The sequence below is a fragment of the Lagopus leucura genome, unplaced genomic scaffold (genome assembly GCF_019238085.1).
Source record: "Lagopus leucura isolate 7727_CA_CO unplaced genomic scaffold, USGS_WTPT01 Super-Scaffold_73, whole genome shotgun sequence".
In the NCBI taxonomy this organism is placed as follows: Eukaryota; Metazoa; Chordata; class Aves; order Galliformes; family Phasianidae; genus Lagopus; species Lagopus leucura.
Window position 1 is genome coordinate 44,095,918 of NW_024962252.1, and position 19,331 is coordinate 44,115,248.

A 19,331-nucleotide genomic window follows, 5' to 3' on the forward strand; every position below is an offset into this window, starting at 1 on the left:
GCTGTGATGTGGAAGGCCTTTCCCCTGGTGTTTCTGTCTCTCACAGCTCGTTACTGACAAGAGGAGGGAACAGAAAGTGAAGTCTCATTTAGGCTGCCACTAAGGTCTGATAGGGTTACCCAGAGCTACCTAAGGCAAGGGAACAGTTTCTGATAATTCGGATGGGTTTTTGGGGTGTTCGCTGTGTGCTTGTGAGGAAGTCTGCATGCAGTGGATGTGGAAACAACAGAGGAAGTTTACAGGCATTTCAGTTTCCTATGGATATAACAGCATCCGCAAACCTGGATTTCCAAAAGCGGTGCTTTAGTACTGCCCTTAAAAACTCTAAACAGGGGAGAAGCTTTTCCCTCACTCCGAGGAAGACCCTTTCTCAGCCCCATACCTGAGGCACCGAGAGCCCCTGGGCACCTCCCGACGCCCACCTTCCGCCCCTCACCCGGACGCAGCCCCGCACCACCCACGGGGCGGGCCGCGCCCCCTCCCACGGGCCTGGGGCGGGCTGGAGGCGGCTCGGCGCGTTAGGGCGGAGCCGCGAGCCAGGCCGAGCCCAGGCGGGCCGCTCGGGAGCTGTGGGGCTGGTGCTGCTCTGGCCGAGCGGGGAGCGGTGCGGTCTCCGCGGCCGCCATGCCGCCGCCGCTCGCCCTCCCTGCAGGTGCGCTGGGCCGCGGGGAGGGGAAGCCGGGACGCGTCCGCCGTTAAGCCGCGGGGTCACCGCCCGGCGTACGGAGGAGGCGCGGGGCGGGGGCGGCGGCCGGGGCCCTGCGGTGCTGCGGGGCGGGAGGGAGCGGGGCCGGCCGTTCGGCTGCCGTGCGGATGTCACCCGGAGCCGCGGCGAGGGGAGGTGAGGGCTGCGCCGCCCTCCGCTCCGCGTGTCCTCGTTCCGGGGGCTGGGGGCTGCGTGTGCGCTCGCCGTGCTGCGGTGGCCGTGCGCTTGCCGGGCTGAGCGTCGCCGCCTGCGGGGCTCTCTCTGCGAGCCCTTGCGGCGGCTGGCGGAGCGGAACGAGTCGTTCTGCTGATGGCCTTCAGCCTTCCGATCGGATTTTTTTCCCTAGACCTCGCGTGATTTACTGGAATGTTCCGAGCTCTCCCTGTTAACTTATAGCCTCTGATGACCGTGACTGAGAAGCACAGCTGGAGGTGCGGCGGTGACTGCTGTCTGTCCGTCCGTCCATCCGTGTGTGCGCAGCTAACCTCTCGGCATCTGCGTTGGTGCCCGGCCCTGGGGCTGAGCTGCGGGCTGCTGGCAGTGTGTGGTACCGACCGATGCGGCCTCCAGGTGATGGAATCTGGTGATGAATGCTTATGCTCAGCGGCAGCCTTCTACCATGTGTTTACTTTGCACGCCACTATTACTGTTTGCCCATTAAATCATCGTGTCTTGTGCTAATGTGTAGTAATGGACTTGAAGGATGGGTAGGTGCTCGTTAATTGATTATGGCTTGCTGCAGGATGCTGTGCTCCTGACTAAGCGTCTGTACTTGGATGATGCTTAAAATGCATACTGGAGAACTGTTCCAGGCTGTAGTATAAGCAAATATTTCAGTTGCATGGAAATTATATTATGTTTTATATTGGGTTTTGGATTTGCCTGTATGTAAGGTTGTGTGTACATACTCAGACTTCAGGAATTAATGGAGAGCACAATAGAAAAAAGGAAGGAAAGTGTATGTGCCTATATAGTTCCTGAATGGAAGCCGCATTATCAGCAACAGATTTAAGGCATAGTAAAAAACACATAGGTCGGGTGGCTGCATTTTCTCTTTTCCTTGTGCTTTTGTCTTTTACATTCAGGATAACGTTCATAAAAATAAGAAACTATTTTAAGGATCAAAACCCGTAAGTAACTTGGGTTCTGTGAAGAGCTTTAATGGAGTTGTTGGGACTGCTTGTAGACATAGCATATTTTACATTGATTCCCTTTTCTTCTCTTTCTTTTTTTTTTTTTCTTTTTTCTTTTTTTTTAATGAATCAAAGTATTGAGTTTGGTGGAAATTCTGTACTTGGGTTAAATTCAGTACTTTTGTTGTTTATTACATCATTTAAAAAATCCGGTTTTCTGGAAGTGTGTCTTATCTAAGTTGCAAAGTCAGGTCTCTGAGTCATGGCTCTTGCCTTTGCCCAGTGGACTGTTCTCTTATGTTTCCACTGTGTCAGTGGCCGTATTCTGATTGTTATTTGCTCATCTATTGCTGAAATGATAAATGATTCTCTTTGGAGATGAAGTGACTTAGAATTGATTGGAGAAGTTCTTGTCTTGTTGAGTGGGAGTACTGTTTTGTTGTTTTGTGTATCCAGGATTTTGAAAGAGAAGACTGAGGTTGGCCAGGGGTTGCTTCTGTAAATATTTGGCTAGCTTATGGATCTGACTTCTCTTCAGTGGACAGATTCGTTGAAAAGTGATTTGTGTTTGAGAATAAAATTTCTTTAAAAGGTTATTGACAAAGCTATGGAAAATGCTCTAAATATGTATTGCATCTGTAGGGACTCCCTGCAGTCACCCATCTGGGTGAGCATGTCAAAGGTGGAAATTAGCGCAGTCCTCTGGAGCGTGATCTGATGCAAGGACCTGCTGCTTCAGGCAGTTGGAAATCTCTGCAGAAAATAATTATGATGCAGATGGAGGATGAAGGAACTAATTTTCCCTTTGCTTTAAGTGAGTCTGCTGTGACCAGCTAAGGAGCGTGACAGAGTGACAAATCTCTTCCTTCCCACAATCAATAATCTGTACATGTCCAAGGTTTTGTGGGCTCAGCTCTTGTTTTGGTGAAGCATCTGCTGGCTGTTACAGCGCCGAGGGTGGGGGTGTGTACTGGCCTCTGTGCTCCTCATTTCTTACTCCCTGCTGTGAGGACGCTCAGTCTCAAGGTCTGCTCTAACTCTGTTTGTGTGTGATACATAGATTGCGCTGCTGCTGCAGAGCCTTCATGTGGGTTGGTATCACTTTCCCCAAAAGAGGAAATGTAACTACGGCTGAGGAGTGAAGTTAGCACCAAGAGGGCTCACTTAGGAGCCTCCTTCAGTAAGGAGGATAGTGAAGGTAGGAGAATTAAGTTTTTAGATTTATTTATTGAGATCTGATTTCCTTATTCCCAAGCCATTTCTCCCTAGCTTTATTCCTGAGACAATTGTAAGCAAACCAGAGGGATTATATTCCCTCTATAAACATGTTATTTCAGTTTGACACATCAAACACATTATGGGAATATTTTTCCTTCTTTTCTCTTCAAGCCCTTCTGATTGTGGGTGGAAAGCCACATGAAAACATTAAGCAGGTGTAAGCAGCTGTGAGCTGCAGCCAAAAGACATCTATTGTTTATTCCATTTTGAACTCCACAGTGTACTGCTGCAATCCCGGGGCCCTTTGTTATGAATTTGCAATTTCTGTTCTTTTTGACTGCAGAAGGAGGATACATTGACAGACCAGACAAAGCCTGTCCGAACTTCACCATGGGACATAACACAGAAGCTAGAAGTAAGTGCTAGGGAGTGCAAGTTACTGCTTGTGCCGGCTTTTGCTCTCACAGCTGGGTTGCTCCCAGTCTCTGACTACACTTGGAGAGCTTGCATCAGTATTTCAGCTTGATACCACATAGTATCCCAGAGATGAGCTTGTACTCAAGACTTAAGCTGCAATTTCATGGCAATTTTTTCTCTTCTAAGACCTCTGGCTTAGACTTGAAGCTTTCAATGGATACAATATTCATCATAATCTTAATGGGCTTTTCTGATCTTTTCATAATTTTACTTTTGAAACGTGCTGAACTGTCAGTTGCATGCCTCAGATTCTGTGTTGTTTGAGGTCCTGCTAGATCAAGCCGTTTCTTACATTCAGTTGTTCTGTCTCCTGTAAAACTTGTAATTGAGCACCAGGCCTCCTGTTCGATAACTAAATGTACTTTGCCATGGCTACTTATAGTATGCTTTGGGGGTTTTTTTTTTTTTTTTTTTTTTTTTTTTGACTGAGGTGGGAGGATGTATCTTCTTTCAGCATCCTTCTTACAATCTAGGCTCTCTAACTGCCTATCATGTTTGAGTGATGGCAGTGTCAACCAGGTTTACAGGAACAGAAAATATCAGAGCTGAGCAAGGATTCTGTACCTGTTTGTTCAGGCAAGATTTGTGTTTATCTTTGCCTAAAGTGTCAAATTAAGAGTGTTTGTTTCTTTCCCTTTCCACTTCAGCAGGATTTATAAGCCTTTTTGTTAACAGTTACTAATTTTCAGAAAGAAGACTTTCCTATGCTAGCTTCACTCTTTTTGACTGATTTGGGAATCTTCCCCACAGAGTTTCTGTAGATATCTGAAAGCTGTTTCCCCAAATCTAAGACAAAGAGTGTCTCAAAAAATCACAGCTTTGTTCTGTGGCAGTTCACAATGAGAGCTTCTAATACCTTGAACTCAAAGTAGGAGGAACCTTGTCTAAAGAAAAGGTAACTTTATGTCATTTTCCAAGTAAATGTAAATCTTTTCTAGCAGTGCTTTCTCTCTGCAGCTACACTTATCTTTTTTTTTTTCCTCCTCTCTGTTCCACATGCCATCTGTCTTATTTTCTGGTTTGTTTTCTTTTTAAATACTCTAAGACTGATGTAGAAGATAGAAAAGAAGTATAAATTTTTATGAACTGTTGCTGCCACCTTCACTCTTGGAGGAAGATGTATGGATGGCTTCCTGCCAGCTCAGGTGATGCTGTGATACCAGAAACTGATTGGAATCTGCCTGGGTTCTTACCTGGGATGTAGTAGGGAACAATTCACTATCATCAGTGGCTCAGAAGTACTTTCATGTTGAGTCACTTGTCAGTGTGCAAACTATTTTGTATGATATTTAGAGTATCTATTGAAGAACAAACAACTTTTCTTGTAATCTGCAAGCAGTGTTTGACTTTTCAAACTCCTTTTTTTCTTTTTCCTGTCACTCATTGAGCCTTCTGCAGTGAAGCTGCTGAAGATTAATAGTAATAACTCTGGTAACTTTTGGCATAAAATCCTCAGAGTTCCTTCAATCCCATTTCCAAGAGCTTCCAGCCTGCAGATGTTGTCCAGTGGATGTGTGGTGTGAATGATGACATTGTGGTGACAATGGATGGTGAAGCAAATGGGAAAGTCTTTGATTTCCACTTTGTTATGGAGTAGCATATCCTATGTGTTGAAACACATACAGGTGTGTGGTGAAAGACTGACTTTGACTGATATAAGCCAGTCACCTGCACAGATATGGGCCTAATGTTCAACAGCCATGTGACAGTTGATGGACATGGATGGAAACCACTGTCACCCGCATGTGGAGGGTCAAGTAACAAGCAGTTGGAGTAGTCATCAGTGTGGCTAGGAGATGAATTATGAACTCAAAGGAGTGACAAGCATGACTTTCACTCACTGCAGTCCGTTGTTCTCCAGCCCTTGTGCTTGCATATCAGCTGAAGAAATTTCCTTTGATTTACTGTTTGTTTGTTTGTTTGTTTTCAGGGAGGATATGATGCTGAGCTTTGTTGGTTAGACATTGCTGGGAGGTGAATAGATAGTGAGAGATGGCTGGCATCATTACATTGCTGTGCAGAGGCTAGGCAGGAACTTTTGCAGTGTCATCTCTTTGTGTTCTGCTGCAGTCACACAGGACTGAAAGCAAAATCTCTGGTGTGGAGCTCATGCTGACATAGTTGTTGATGGGAGAGGAATTGTTTCCTTTAATACAAGAATTCTTCATTCCTTAAAACAGAGCCTGCTGTTAGCTGATCAGTCAGCAAATTTAAAAGCGGATTATTTGTTTTGAAAATTGGATTTCATATTGTAAGGCATGGTTTCTGTTAATACAAGCAGCACATTGTCATGAGAAAAGTTTTCTCCCACTCAGTTGACACTGTGCATTTGACAGTGTTATACAAGTGGTAAGTTCCAGTGTTTTGTCAACTGGTTGTGTCCTTTCCTGAACACTGCCCTGGTGGCTGTCAATCTCAAGCTGAACTTGGAAGATAATAGGCAGCTTTTACAACTCGTAGCTATCAGTGAGTGCTTCTCTCTAGAAGCTTACTGGGATGATAAATTCAAAAAATGCGGAGTTGCTTTCAGCATGAATGGGGGGAACATGGAAACAACTGGGCCTGATGCCCTGGTGGACGTTGGTGAGCTGCCTATAGACTCAATGAGTAGTGAGCAATGAGGAAAATACATTATCTAGGAGAACTGGTCTTAGTCCTTCTGTTCATCTCTGAAGCCTGTTTCAGATTAGGTTTATGAGAAAAGCAAGAAAGGTACGTTCTGTTCCTGGTTTTTCTTCTGGGAAGAAAATACCAAAACTTTGCAGAGCAGAAGTACCTGCTTCTTGCAGAATCCATCCCGTGTGTATTCAGAATGCAGTGATATTTTTGTGCACTTTTTGGAAGGGCTTCAACTTTCAAAATGTATTTCTTAGCCAAAATGATTGCCATCCCTCAGTAAATGGTAACAGGCCTTTAAAAGTATCTCTTCTGCCTTTGTTTTTTGCCTTTTTTTTCTTCTCTCCTGTCTATCTATGAACTTATTAGATTATTTAATTTCTGTTTCTTAACTACTTTGCAGTCAACATTACATTGCGTTTAAAAGTTTTAACTGATTCTTTATTTTACAACCATCTTCTGTTTAATTTCTGTTGTCTTTTTCATTCCACGTGCTATTTGTTCTAAATGTTGCAATGGAAGAACTGCAGATGATTATTTTATCAGTGAAAGGCTCTAGGATGACAGCAGACTGTGTTATAAATAGAGATTTATTTTATCTGGCCTTGAAATGTATCTTCCTGTTTCCCTTCACTTTTTATCTTTCTGCCTCGCTGAGTTCAGCAAGCAGAAAGGCTCAGAAAAGCCGTGTTGACCCCATGAGAAGCTCATGCCACATACTGTCTGTTCATTAGGTTAGCCAGCAGTGCATTCTGGATTTGAAGTGTAGATTTACTTCTAAATCATGTAGTAGTTATTGATCGGAATATATATCTAGTTCTAGGATAATATACTTCCTATAAATAATGTGCCAGTGCTTTTTGAAATACTGTTGAATTACATACCCAGGCATGGTAGGTATGAGCTAGATTTTTTTTTTTCTTTTTTTTTTTTCTTTTTTTTAAAGTTGTATATTTTTACCCAGTTTGGAGACAGATTTCCAGAGGGACTTTGAAAAGGTCTGAATTGTTATTTACCAAATCTTAAGTTTTAGACACTCAAGCTGGTTTAAAAACAAAGGCTCTAACGTGAACAAAAAAAATGCTGTTAATAGATTAGCTATTTTGGATGACTTTAACTTGAGATCAGCCAAGCAATTACTTTGATGTAGCTGTAAACAAGAGAAAATGAGTCTTTGCTTGGAATATGTGGGCAGTCTGAAACACTCAACATTACCAGCTCTGTTAGGACTAACGTGGAGTGAAAGAAAAGCCCACAGATTTTATCTTTAGGCTCCAATTCTGCAGAACTGTACTTAGGTACTGGAAGTACAATAAGCAAGTAGTCCCTCTGAAGGCACTTGATGCAGACATAAATCTGTGTGAGTGCAGGGCTCAGCGATATTGCAGTACCTGCTTTGAGGCTGAAATGGCTTCCATGAAAGTGCAGCACTGGAGCAATTGGTTGAAGCTATTTGTAAAATCAGGTCAAACTTTGTGAAGGCTTTTTTTTTCCCTAGCAAAAAAAAGAGGAATGTTTGGCTTTGGAAATGCTGAGATATTTTGTTGCTACACTCAGTGCACCATACTTTTAGTTTCAAAGTCAGCCTGCTCTGATCAACAAGAGCACCTCAGTTCAATCACAGTTTGAAACGCTCAAATAATCTGAAGGTAAAACTTTCGGTAAAGCAATAATACCAAGTAATTTCCGTGCTTCTGTTTTTATGCAGCTGTTCAGTCTTAATTCAGTCTTATTTTTAAGTTGTCCTTTTAAAAAAAAAAAAAAAAAAAAAGCGCTTTGAATTGTCTCACAGGCTGAATACCTCCATCATTGAGCCAGTTACGTACACTGTAAAAAAAAAAAAAAAAGCCTACAGGTGGTTTGTATGAGCTGTATCTCTTTAACATAAATCTTATTTACCTGAATATTTTCAAGCGGACACTCAGCTGTGCACAAATATCTATAACACAGAAAAACTGTTCCTCTGCTTCTGGCCAGAAGCAAGTAGCTCTTCAGAGAGACTGTCAAATTAGAAGTAGGTAAATGTGGCAATGCTGTGTTATATATATATCAAGGTAAATTTGGTTTCACATAGGAGTTTTTGCCTTGTAAATGGTGCAAACTGACTGTCAGTACAGGACCAGAAGTTGCCTTTCATGTTGTATGGAAGTCCTTAGTTGGAGAAAGGAAGAACAGAAAGATAATAAGGGCTTTGAGGATGTTTCAGGGGAGCACGGGGACTAAATCATTCTTCGTTGCACAATACCAAAAGGGCTTGTGCAAGAAGGAAGGAAATAATTAGAAACATTGCTGCTATTGAGACAGGCTTCAGGCCATGCAGCAGTAAGGGCACAGCCAGCTGTTGGAGCGCTGTGGCAATGCTGCACCATGGCCTGCAGCATCTGGGTACTTGTGGCCTGCACTGGTGTCATATCCTGCAGTGCCAAAGCACTGTGATGCACTAAGTGCTGCAGGCTGGGCAGCTCAGAAATTGCTAGGGAAGGTCTCCAGTGTTTATTGCTGTGTTAGGAACTGACAGGATTTTCTGTTACAATTAAACTGTTCAATGTGTTACTTAATGTACAATGTATTCATGGCAGAATTGAGGTTGCTATGGAAACCTGGCATTCTGGTACTGTTCAGGGTGTTTCAAATCAGAAAACGTTTGCATTGTGTTATTGTGAGACTCCCTTTTTGCTCCACTCCTACTCTTAGCTCCACTGCTTCTTGAGAGGCAGGTGAGAGGTGCAGTCATGCCCCTGGATTTGCATCAGTCCTTGCAGGCAAAGTGGATTGGAATGTTGGGGTAGAATAGGAAAATGGTCATTTTCTCTTCAATTACCTCTTCTGTCTTGAGTGGCTTTTATAAGAGAGAAAGTATTTATGAATGTTAATCTTTTATACTGTGATGTTAGTAGGCTGTTAATTTCATCTTTTTTTTTTTTTTCCCTGAAAACTTGAAAATGCTATTACTTCTTAAATAAAAATTTATAGTAATTTTTACAGCATGAGTTTTATTGGAAATATACTCGACCAGTTCAAGTGCTTCCCATTAAATTGATAGATTTATGTATATATCTTAATACTTTATCATTTACTTGGCCTTATTCTGTAGAGCACTGAAAATATGCTGACCAAGTTTGTGACCCTTAGAGTGTGCTTTTCTCTTTTGTAGTCCGTGCCTGTCACTCACTGGCTCCTCTTGTCAGCTGTCAAACTGTGCAGTTGCTGAGGCCCGCCATGCTGGGTGACTATACAAGGAGTTAAGTCTACATCTGCAGGTCTGTTTTTTTCTGTCAACTCTGCCATAATAAATGTGTGTGAGTAGTTTATCTGCGCAGAACAAAGGCCTGTGCTGCTTTCAGTAGATCAGCTGGGTGGAAGTGGGTGTGAGCTGACATGGCAGGAGATAAACTGGGCTGCAGGTATGGAGTCTCTCTGCTGACTCTGTTACTCACAGGTAATTTGTGTGCCAGTTTTTGGTGGAATAGTGATAACGTATAATTGTAGCAGGTGAAAAGGAGAAAGATGAAGAGCAGCAGCACTTCAAACCATGGTAGCTGCTTGCTGCATGGGCGTGTTCTAGCACCTTCAAAAAGCCCACTTTCTTTGGATTGGTACTTGTGCTGACCAAGGACTACTCAGTTTGCGAAGGTTGTTTACTATACATCTGTTACTGGGGATACTGCTGTGTGAGGAGCTATGCTTGTTTTGCCAGTGCAAATCCCACTTGCAGGACCTGATTCATAGGAAAGCCTCTGAGGTGTGACCAGGCCTGGGATTTGTGACACTGGGATCCAGTGCCACTTAACCGTGTCCTACGTACGTGATATAGGACAGTTCTTCTGGCACTTCAGCTGGTATGAAAGTTGCACCTGGCAGTCAGCTGATTTTCAGAAAATCACAGAATAGTAAGGCAAGAGACAGACGTTTGTTTTATCATCTCTAGATATGGTAAATTTGATCTTTCTCTTGTTCAATAATGCTGAAACTGTGACGCCGTACATCAGCCTAGGATTTGTCTCAGAAATACCTTATAAAGAATGGTAGAGATACCTCAGTATCTCTCATAAGCATAGACTTGGTTTCACTGACAAAATATCTTGGGAAAGAAGGGCACATTGAGCTGTGGTTTTGTAGCAACTTTACTGATTGATAACAACGTCCTTCTGGGTCTCAGCCTGCTGCCTTTGAAATGAGAGCAAATGTTTTTAACAAGGAATTTTGGGAGGTGTAGATTACTTAATGAAGTTACTAACATTTACAAAATAACTGGAGAACGTTCCTGGATGCTTCCATTGTTTACATGTACGAGGTTGTTTGTATTTTGGTTGCTGCACAGTTTGTTCTCCTTATCCAAATGTTGATGTTTTTCTGCTGCCTTGTATCTTCTGTTACAACATTTGTCGGAAGGAACCAGTGCTTTCTGTCAACAGTCCATAAAGCATTCAGGATTTGGCATATTGATTCACCATACCATGTATACCTGTACACAGTGAATGTGGAAAGTGTTGGGTTCAGAGAGCATGGTTTTGATATCTTACTTGAACCAGGATGAGTTGACACAGGAGATACAAGAAAATGAAGGGGTTAATTCTTCTAAAACTTCAGGGGGCAGCAAATTCTACAGAATCTTAACTCCTGATTTAAAAATGAAAATCTTCTGATTTCAAACAGTACTGCACTTTCTCATTCAGTATGACATAGCACTTTGCTTATCGGTTTACAGTTTTGTAACTAATTTCTTAAAACCACTGTTGAGTTATGCAGTAAAGTGCATTGATCTTAATGGAAAATATGTCTGGCGATGTTCAGCTCCCTGATCAGGAAGATTAAATCTCTTGACAGCTCTCACTTGTGGCCTGGGCTTTCTGGCAGCTCTTTTGCTTCGCTTTGTTCTGTGTGAAATATGATAGCCTGAGTTAGTGGTAAAATTTTCCTCCCCAGTAAGCTAGGAATGATTTAGCTGGAGAGTCCATAGGAACTGATTCAAGTTTTTGTTATTGATGTTCTGCTTCAGAATCAGAAATGTCTGTTTCATTTAATCATTGGGGTTATTTTATTTGAACTCTGTTTGGCTCTTGCATATTTAGTTGGCAAGTTAAAGATGATCTAAACTTAGCCTGCTTTTACTGCGTTAATGAAGAATGGAAATGACTGTTAGCTTGCTACTCTGCAGTAGGCATAATAACCTCTTAAACCATTTCAGCCAGTTCCTTAAGAAAATATATGTTTTTCCCTTACATATTTTATCTCTACTATACTGGGCTTCTGAACATGATGTTGCAAGTCCACATGATGTCCACATGATGTAGGCAGAACAAGCTGCTGTCAAGTGCTGTGCTTAAGATGGAGAATTTGTGATACTGGTCTGCACATTTAGTCTGAAGAGGAAGTGTAGAAATGATTTCTGCATACAAATTCACTTTCAGTTTTTTAATTTTTGCATTTGGAGCTTTTAGGAGTGTAGCCCTGTTGCACGAAACATGACAGATTTAACACTTTAAAGGTCAGTGGAGTTATATGCATAAATAAGGGTTGTTCTTAACAACAGATGAGTGATCAGCCCCAACTTCACTGAAGTGGGAAAGCTCTCCTAGTTTTGTTTAGTGCCCTTCATTTAAGTACACTAGACTGGTACTTCTTTATAGAGATAGTGCTTATTAATGTTTTAGCATTGCATTGTACTTTATGTGCTAATTACATTGTGACTATATAGTTATAGAAAAAAAATCTTACATTTATCTTAAGATAGCTTTAGAATAAACTCTCAATTTCAGAATTACTGAATCTAATTTAATGTAATTAGTCTCTGCTGTGCTTTATTGGCATGTTCTGTGTGATCCTGTGCTACAGCCATGTTAGTGTGCATCTGTTTGCATATGTGAAGTGCCTGATACCTGCTTTGGGCTGACCAGAGACACAGACAGCAACCCCAGGTGTTCAATTTCAGAACTAATGTGCTAAAAATACCATCCCTCTGTTGTCATACAACTTCTTACTCTGGTAACTTGGTGGAGATTTGTAATATTGCTCTTAAGGTACTACATATATGTTTGATTTTTTGGTCTTAGTACTGACTGGTTGATGTAATCTTTGTCACTTCTTATGGTATGCTCTTTAGTGCCAAAGTGGCATGTATACCCAGAAGCCTTATTAGCCATAAGAAGGCGCTCTGCTGCAGAGCTGAGTGGAATCCTCAGTAATGCTTCACACCCCAAACCTGTGAGTGGCAACACTGGAATGTTTGTTCTGCAGCAGATAATATTAAGGAAACGTGTAGTGATGCAGATGTATGCTGTTTATCTGTAATCTCGGGGCTGAGTTAGAATAGAGAAGCAGAAATAAAGAGCTGTTGTTGTGTGAGATGCTATAGCCTGCACCTGCTCTCTCTAGTGGGAGGATATTTGCGCACGTTGCTGCTCTGCTTTTATGTGAGCATGCGGAAGGTATTTAGAGCTCAGTTCTTCATTTCTTAAGGGGGGAATTTCAATATTATCCTACCAGATAAAAGGTTGAGAGATGTTTTGACTCAACAGTGTAGAGAGGGATGGAGAGAATTGCATGATTTTAAATCATGGAATAATAGAATATCCTAAGTTGGAAGCAACCCATGAGAATCATGGAGTTGAACTCCTGGCTCCACACAGGACCACTCAAAATCCAAACCTTGTCTCTGAGAGAGTTCTCCAAACAGTCTTTGAACTCTGCCAGCTCAGTGCCATGACCACTGCTCTGGGCAGCCTGCTCCATGCCTGCTGCCCTCTGGTGAAGAACCTTTTCCTAACCCCCAGCTGCCCCTTTCCTGACACAGCTCCATGCTGCTTCCTTAGGCCCTGGTCCTGTCACAGAGAGTAGAGCTCAGTGCTGCTCCTCCGCTCCCCTCATGAGGAGATCCCTTTATCCTGGGCTGCCATGAGGCCTCCCTTTATCCTGGGCTGAGGAAACCAAGGGACTTCAGGCTCTCCTCACACATCTTGCCTTCTAGACTCTTCACCATCTTTGTAACAACTGGAAGAAAAGGTGGATATCAGGAGCAGTCAGCGTGGGTTCACCAGGCAGAGGTCATGCTTGACCAACCTGGTAGCCTTCTATGATGTTATCTCTGGCTGGGTGGATGAGAAGAGAGTAGTGGATGTAGTCTACCTTGATTTCAGCAGGGCATTTGATACTGTCTCCCATGACATCTTTATAACAAAGCTGAGGAAGTGTGGGATAGATGAGTGGACAGTGAGGTGGGTTGAGAACTGGCTGACTGGCAGAGCGCAGAGGGTCGTTGTTGGTGGTGCAGAGTCCGGTTGGAGGCCTGTAACTAGCGGTGTTCCTCAGGGGTCTGTGCTGGATCCGGTCTTGTTCAACACCTTCATCAATGACCTTGATGAGGGGATAGTGGCCACCCTCAGCAAGTTTGCTGATGATACGAAGTTGGGAGGATTGGCTGACACGCCTGAAGGCTGTGCTGCCATTCAGCGAGACCTGAACAGGCTGGAGAGCTGGGCAGTAAGAAACCGTATGAGCTTTAACAAAAGCAAGTGTAGAGTCTTGCATCTGGGGAGGAATAATTGCGTGCACCAGTACAGGTTGGGGGATGACCTGCTGGAGGGGAGCTCTGCGGAGAGGGACCTGGGTGTCCTGGTGGATGACAGGTTGGCCATGAGCCAGCAGTGTGCCCTTATGGCCAAGAGGGCCAGTGGCATTCTGGGGTGCATTAAAAAGAGCGTGGCCAGCAGGTCGAGGGAGGTGATCCTGCTAATCTACTCTGCCCTGGTGAGGCCTCATCTGGAGTACTGCGTCCAGTTCTGGGCTCCCCAGTACAAAAAAGACAGGGATCTCTTGGAAAGAGTCCAGCGGAGGGCCACAGAGATGGTGAAGGGCCTGGAGCATCTCTCCTATGAAGAAAGGCTGAGTGAACTGGGTCTGTTCAGCCTTAAGAAGAGAAGGCTGAGAGGGGACCTGATCCAGGTCTATAAATATCTAAGGTGTGGGGGGCAGAATGGCGAGGCCGGACTCTTTTCAGTGGTGAGTGGAGACAGGACAAGGGGAAACGGCCAGAAACTGCAGCATAGGAAGTTCCGCACAAACATGCGCAAGAACTTCTTTACGGTGAGGTGACGGAGCACTGGAACAGGCTGCCCAGGGAGGTGGTGGAGTCTCCTTCTCTGGAGATGTTCAAGACCTGCCTGGATGCCTACCTGTGCGACCTGCTGTAGGAACCTGCTTTGGCAGGGGGGTTGGACTCGATGATCTCTAGAGGTCCCTTCCAACCCCTACAATTCTGTGATTCTATAATCCTCCTTTAAATGCTCTGCTGATTTTATGCACTCCTTTTTTTCCTCTGGACTTATAATGAGCGCAGGTGGCCAAACGCAAGCTATCAAGTCTGTTGAATGTTCAAAAAGTGTTCAGATATTTTCTTGGCTTCTGCATAGTTAGTTGAACATGCTATTGCTCATGTGCGTGGTCTTGGAAAGTAATTGGAGGACTGATAACTGATGCCAGCATGCAGGAATTCTGAGTTCTTATTATTGAGTATAGCAAGCAGATCTGCTGTCATCTCTTAAAAACTGCAGACTACTTCCACTGAAAGTAGCAAGGTATATCATTTTTCATGCTAGAGAAGGTACGGAAGAAAAAGTGGTGGTCAGGAGTTCAGTCTGTTCCTTTTACTTGTGTGGCTTTACTGGAGCATTCCAGCTCTTCTTATGAATACTCCAGTAGCTGCCTGGCACCATGTCTAAAATGACAAAGCATAAAGTATCAAAAAATATGCTACTATAATTGGAAAAAGTTTAAAGTATCAAGACTTTAAACAGCTAGAAGTAATTTTTGTATTTTGCCCTTTTCTTCCTGTGATTACTAGGTGAGATGTTACCTGACATTGGCTGAATTTGTAGAGCAGTATGCTTTTAACAGGATCATTACATAAGTGCATTATTTGTGCATCAGGACTATCTCTTCTTTTGAAATTATCTTGTAGAACAATTAGCATTGCAGTAGGCACATAACAACGAGATTATAATTGTGTATTTTAGCTTTAGTATAGAAAGGATTAAAGGGAGCTTGCAATTTCTGTATATCAGTTTTTTCATCATTTGGGTTTAGACTGTTCTCATGATATATGAGTAACATCTGTGTCCCAGCATATAAATATCCCTAAATATATGCATTTTTAATAGTCTGCCTGATTCAATCTTGATCTTCATCAGAGAAGAGTACCAGGAAACAGAAATGCATTATAATTTTGTATCCATAATAACATTTTCAGCAGTTAAGAAAGAATACCTGTTATTTCCTTATTGGGAGTTGTTGAAGGACAGATAGGGAAGGAGCGTGGAGTTAGTTTCCCTTTTCTGATGTAATTTTAAAGTGTTACTGAAAACCTATGAAGTAAATGTTGCTTTTGTACTGCTATTTAACCGAAAACTGAAAAGGGCCTTTCAGAAATACTAGTCTTGCAGGTTACCTCGATCCTCCTAGCTTTTAGGCTTTTGTTCCTTAAAGGTAATTAGCACTTGACAAATCGCAAAAGAAAAAACAAGCAAACTTGGAGGTCATAAAGGATGCACTCCTATTCCATTTGTTGTTCCATGGTATTACTGAAAGAAAATGTTTTCAGAGTACAATTTTTCAACTGTGATTTTCAACTGCAATTTTCAACTGTAAGTAGACCTTCCTGGGATAATACTTTTTGTTTCTTTTAAGAAGGTGAGCCAAATCAATTCTAATTCAAGTGAGACTTGTTAAATTATTTTCTTGTCAAAATTTCTAGTACTCATTTATTGGATACAAGATTCCTGTGTATTTTATTTCCAAAAGAAAGAAAATTAAGCCATTTTCCACTAGGTTGCCTTTGTGTTACCTCTAGTCTATGGGTAACATAGGGCACTTCAATTTGTGAAATGCCCATCTATTCTGAACACAATAAACCTCACATTTGTCAAATTTAGGAGGAAGTTTTCACACATGGTGGTGACGCACTGGAACAGGTTGCCCAAGGAGGTTGTGGATGCCCCATCCCCGGAGATATTCAAGGCCAGGCTGGATGTGGCTCTGGGCAGCCTGGTCTGGTGGTTGGTGACCCTGCACATAGCAGGGTGAGGTGAAACTCGATGACTGTTGTGGTTCTTTTCAACCTAGGCCATTCTATGGTGCTATGATTCAAATTAAGCAATGCCATGATTGTTTTGTGCTGATGCTTTCTGTAGCACATGCAGCTCTAGGCTGAAACCCTACCAGCATCTACCTTTCTTCTCACCCTTTTTGCAGAGCCCAGGTGTTGCTGCTCCAGCACTCACAGGACAGTCCTTCTACTCCTGGCTCCTTAGTCAGCAGATATTCTTTCCACTGGGTGGGATCAGCAAATCACGGAAGAGAGTGAATGGAAGGAGTGTGCTTCCATCTCTTGCACAGGATGAGACCCCAGGGAGAGATCTTCCTTCCCTCTGTTCATCCTGTGCTTTCTAGCTGTCATATGAGAGGACTCTTGACACTTCCCTGTTCTCATTTCCGTGAGTCCCACTGTTTTCGTGTTTGTGAGTTTAATGTTATCTCAGTGCTTTGGTTATTTGGTAGTTCTTGACATCAACACGAGGTTCAGCCGTGACCAGTCAGTGCTATTATTCACACACCACAGCCTGTAAATAAAGGGAAAGTAGGCAAAGGGGAAAGGCTAGTTCCTCTGTCTTTGAGCTCTGTGTAGTTTGCCATGTAGGTGGTGATTGTGCACTTTTGAAAGACTTGTAATTCTAAATGCAGTTGTAACAAAGACACTATTTTTTGATCATCTGAAAGCCTGAAGACTTACCTCAATAGAGGAGATAAGGTTATACTGGAATTCTTTATATCCTCTTATGGCTGTGCAGCTGAGCAGGGTGCTGTAATGTCAGTTTCTGCGTTCTGCTGGAGACTACAGCACACAATATTTGCAGGGATAAAATAGTATTCCATTTATAAACCAAAGATGTCACAGTCAAATTTGCCATTTAAAGAATGCTATCACATACTGACCATCATAAGTCTCTGCCTGATGCATAGAGATCAAAGAAACTTGATTATTTGAAGTGCTGGATATACACCACATCAGTGAGTAAGGAAAGTGCATTTTGAAGCAGTGGGCTTTAATTGCCAAGGACTTCATAAATATGGAAAAAAATTATGGCAAGTATTTCTGATAGAATGCAGCATGATATGCTCTTTGGCTTTTCAAGTAGATTAGTCTGTTTTTCCTGCATGACCTCTTTTGTTGACATCTGGCAGTTTATATCTTATGATCTTTTAATGCAGAAAAAAATCATAGGAGGTGATTATGTGTGTGAGGTAACTTTTCTTCCTCTATGAATCATAACTTATGTGTTTTTCATTTATTTGTTTTGTTGTCCATTAGACTAAAATGTTTAGTAGTAACTTTTGATTTAAACTTGAATCTGATAAAGAGTTCTCAAGAAATTGACTGTGTGTTTGCACAAGCCTTCAGGGTAGGCTGAATGTGTACTGGAGGGGGGAAGAGGATAAAATACATGACAAGATTCTCTGAAAGGAATTGATATGGCATATGATTCATTACAGTAAGCGCCAAGCAGTTCTGAAATTCTCACCTCTGATTAACAAGAGGTGGGAATACTACAATTTATCTGGAGAGGAGGAGATCGATCCTGTTTCTTTTCCTAGCATACTTGTTTGAACTTGTATATTGTGTACTGTTGTGTATCACAACAGTAAAAGCTGTTTGAAGAATACCAATTACTTTTTTTTCCTTTTCATTATTCTTGAATTTCTTCTCACTATTTTGCAGATTTTTTTTTAATAAAGTCAACATTACGTATCTTTCTGGTTTTACTGTTTGCATGGGATGTTTCTGAAGAGTCTTGATCTTCTTACCTGTAAAACACCAGGAAGATGTTTTGGTATAATCTATTTAACTGCTGCCAAAGGTTTTAATCGTTGCAGAGTTTTATAAGTTCTACTGCTCTTTAGATTACCTGCTTTGCAGTACGCCTCTTTCTCTGCCAGAGAAATTGGCCTGAGTGCATTTATTGTTTGACTTACTGTATGCTAAATGAATATCTATCTTGTGTAAGTACTGACTGGTTAAAGTTCTACTTTGCTTTGCCAGTAAGTCAACTGCATTACCACAATTTTTTGTACGTTTTATTGACATACTGACTTATGAACTTCCTGTTTTTAAATTTTATATACAGAGAACTCTGCCTGGATATGAGGTACTGAGGGGAAGAAGAGCATCACTCCTGGCTGCTCACCTTGCCCATTTGACTGTACATAATGGAGACCAAGGAAGAGAAAAAGGAAAGAAGACAAGGCTATTTTGCTCGGTAAAGTTATAGGTTTTATTCCAATGCTGATTAAAATATCAAACTCTTCACTCTGCCTTTTCACAAGGCTTAATAATTTTTAAATTATGCTTTAAAATAAACCAGTGCTGCGTTATGTATCCAGAGGGTGCTTTCATTGCCCATCCCTAGTGCTGGAGTAATGATTTGTTCCCTTGAGGTAGTGGAGACAAACTTGAACTGTAATTGTTCTTTATAACAGAAAACTGCCTGTGGATATTCAATTGCAATGTGCATACAATTTGGGCTTCCAGCATCCAGAGTATGGATTTGGAGAGTATTTATAAAAATAAGTGCATCTAAAACAAAAAGTCTAAAACTAAAGCTTATCTGACTAAAGATAAAGCAGAGATTTGATATTGCCTCATAGGAAAAGGTGAGCTAAGAAAGGGTCAGTGTATACTATATGATGCTGCCTAGACTTTATCATCTATGTAAGCACATGTAATACTTATTCAATCAATTTTTTCTGTCATTTGGAGTCAATTATTGGTGGTGGCTGAGCTTTTTTTTTTTTTTTAAGAAGTGATCATGATTTCTTGAAAACTTTTATTCCTTTATTTTGTGTGTGCATGTGTGTGTATACATACATATATATAGTAATCTCTGAGCTTTAATGTAGAAGAACTAATGCTTGTTTACTCTGTGGGAATAGGAGGCAGGAGAAAACTAGTATAAAAACATCTTTGACTGAGACATTTTCTGCACCATTGAAATGGAAAGCCATGTACTCTCTCTACTCTATAATAAATAACTGTTACTAAAACTGTTCTAAACCACCAGCCTAAGTGAATTTGAGGTGCCTAGAGACATGTTTGTCACACCTGCTTGAAGTAGTAGCATGGGGGAAAATTG

The 19,331-nt window shown here is 42.0% G+C and overlaps 1 protein-coding gene across 3 annotated transcripts in view; it reads left to right on the forward strand.

The window, feature by feature from the left end:
* Positions 1–566: 566 nt before the first annotated feature.
* The window catches only part of NCOA7 (nuclear receptor coactivator 7), an 85,753-nt gene continuing 66,988 nt past the window's right edge, over positions 567–19,331 (forward strand). For all 3 annotated transcript variants that reach the window (XM_042880656.1, XM_042880674.1, XM_042880665.1), the window contains exons 1-2: positions 567–652; positions 18,327–18,458. In XM_042880656.1, the coding sequence (XP_042736590.1) occupies positions 18,409–18,458 (50 nt within the window). In that variant the 5' untranslated portion in view covers positions 567–652; positions 18,327–18,408. The remainder of the gene's footprint in view (positions 653–18,326; positions 18,459–19,331) is intronic.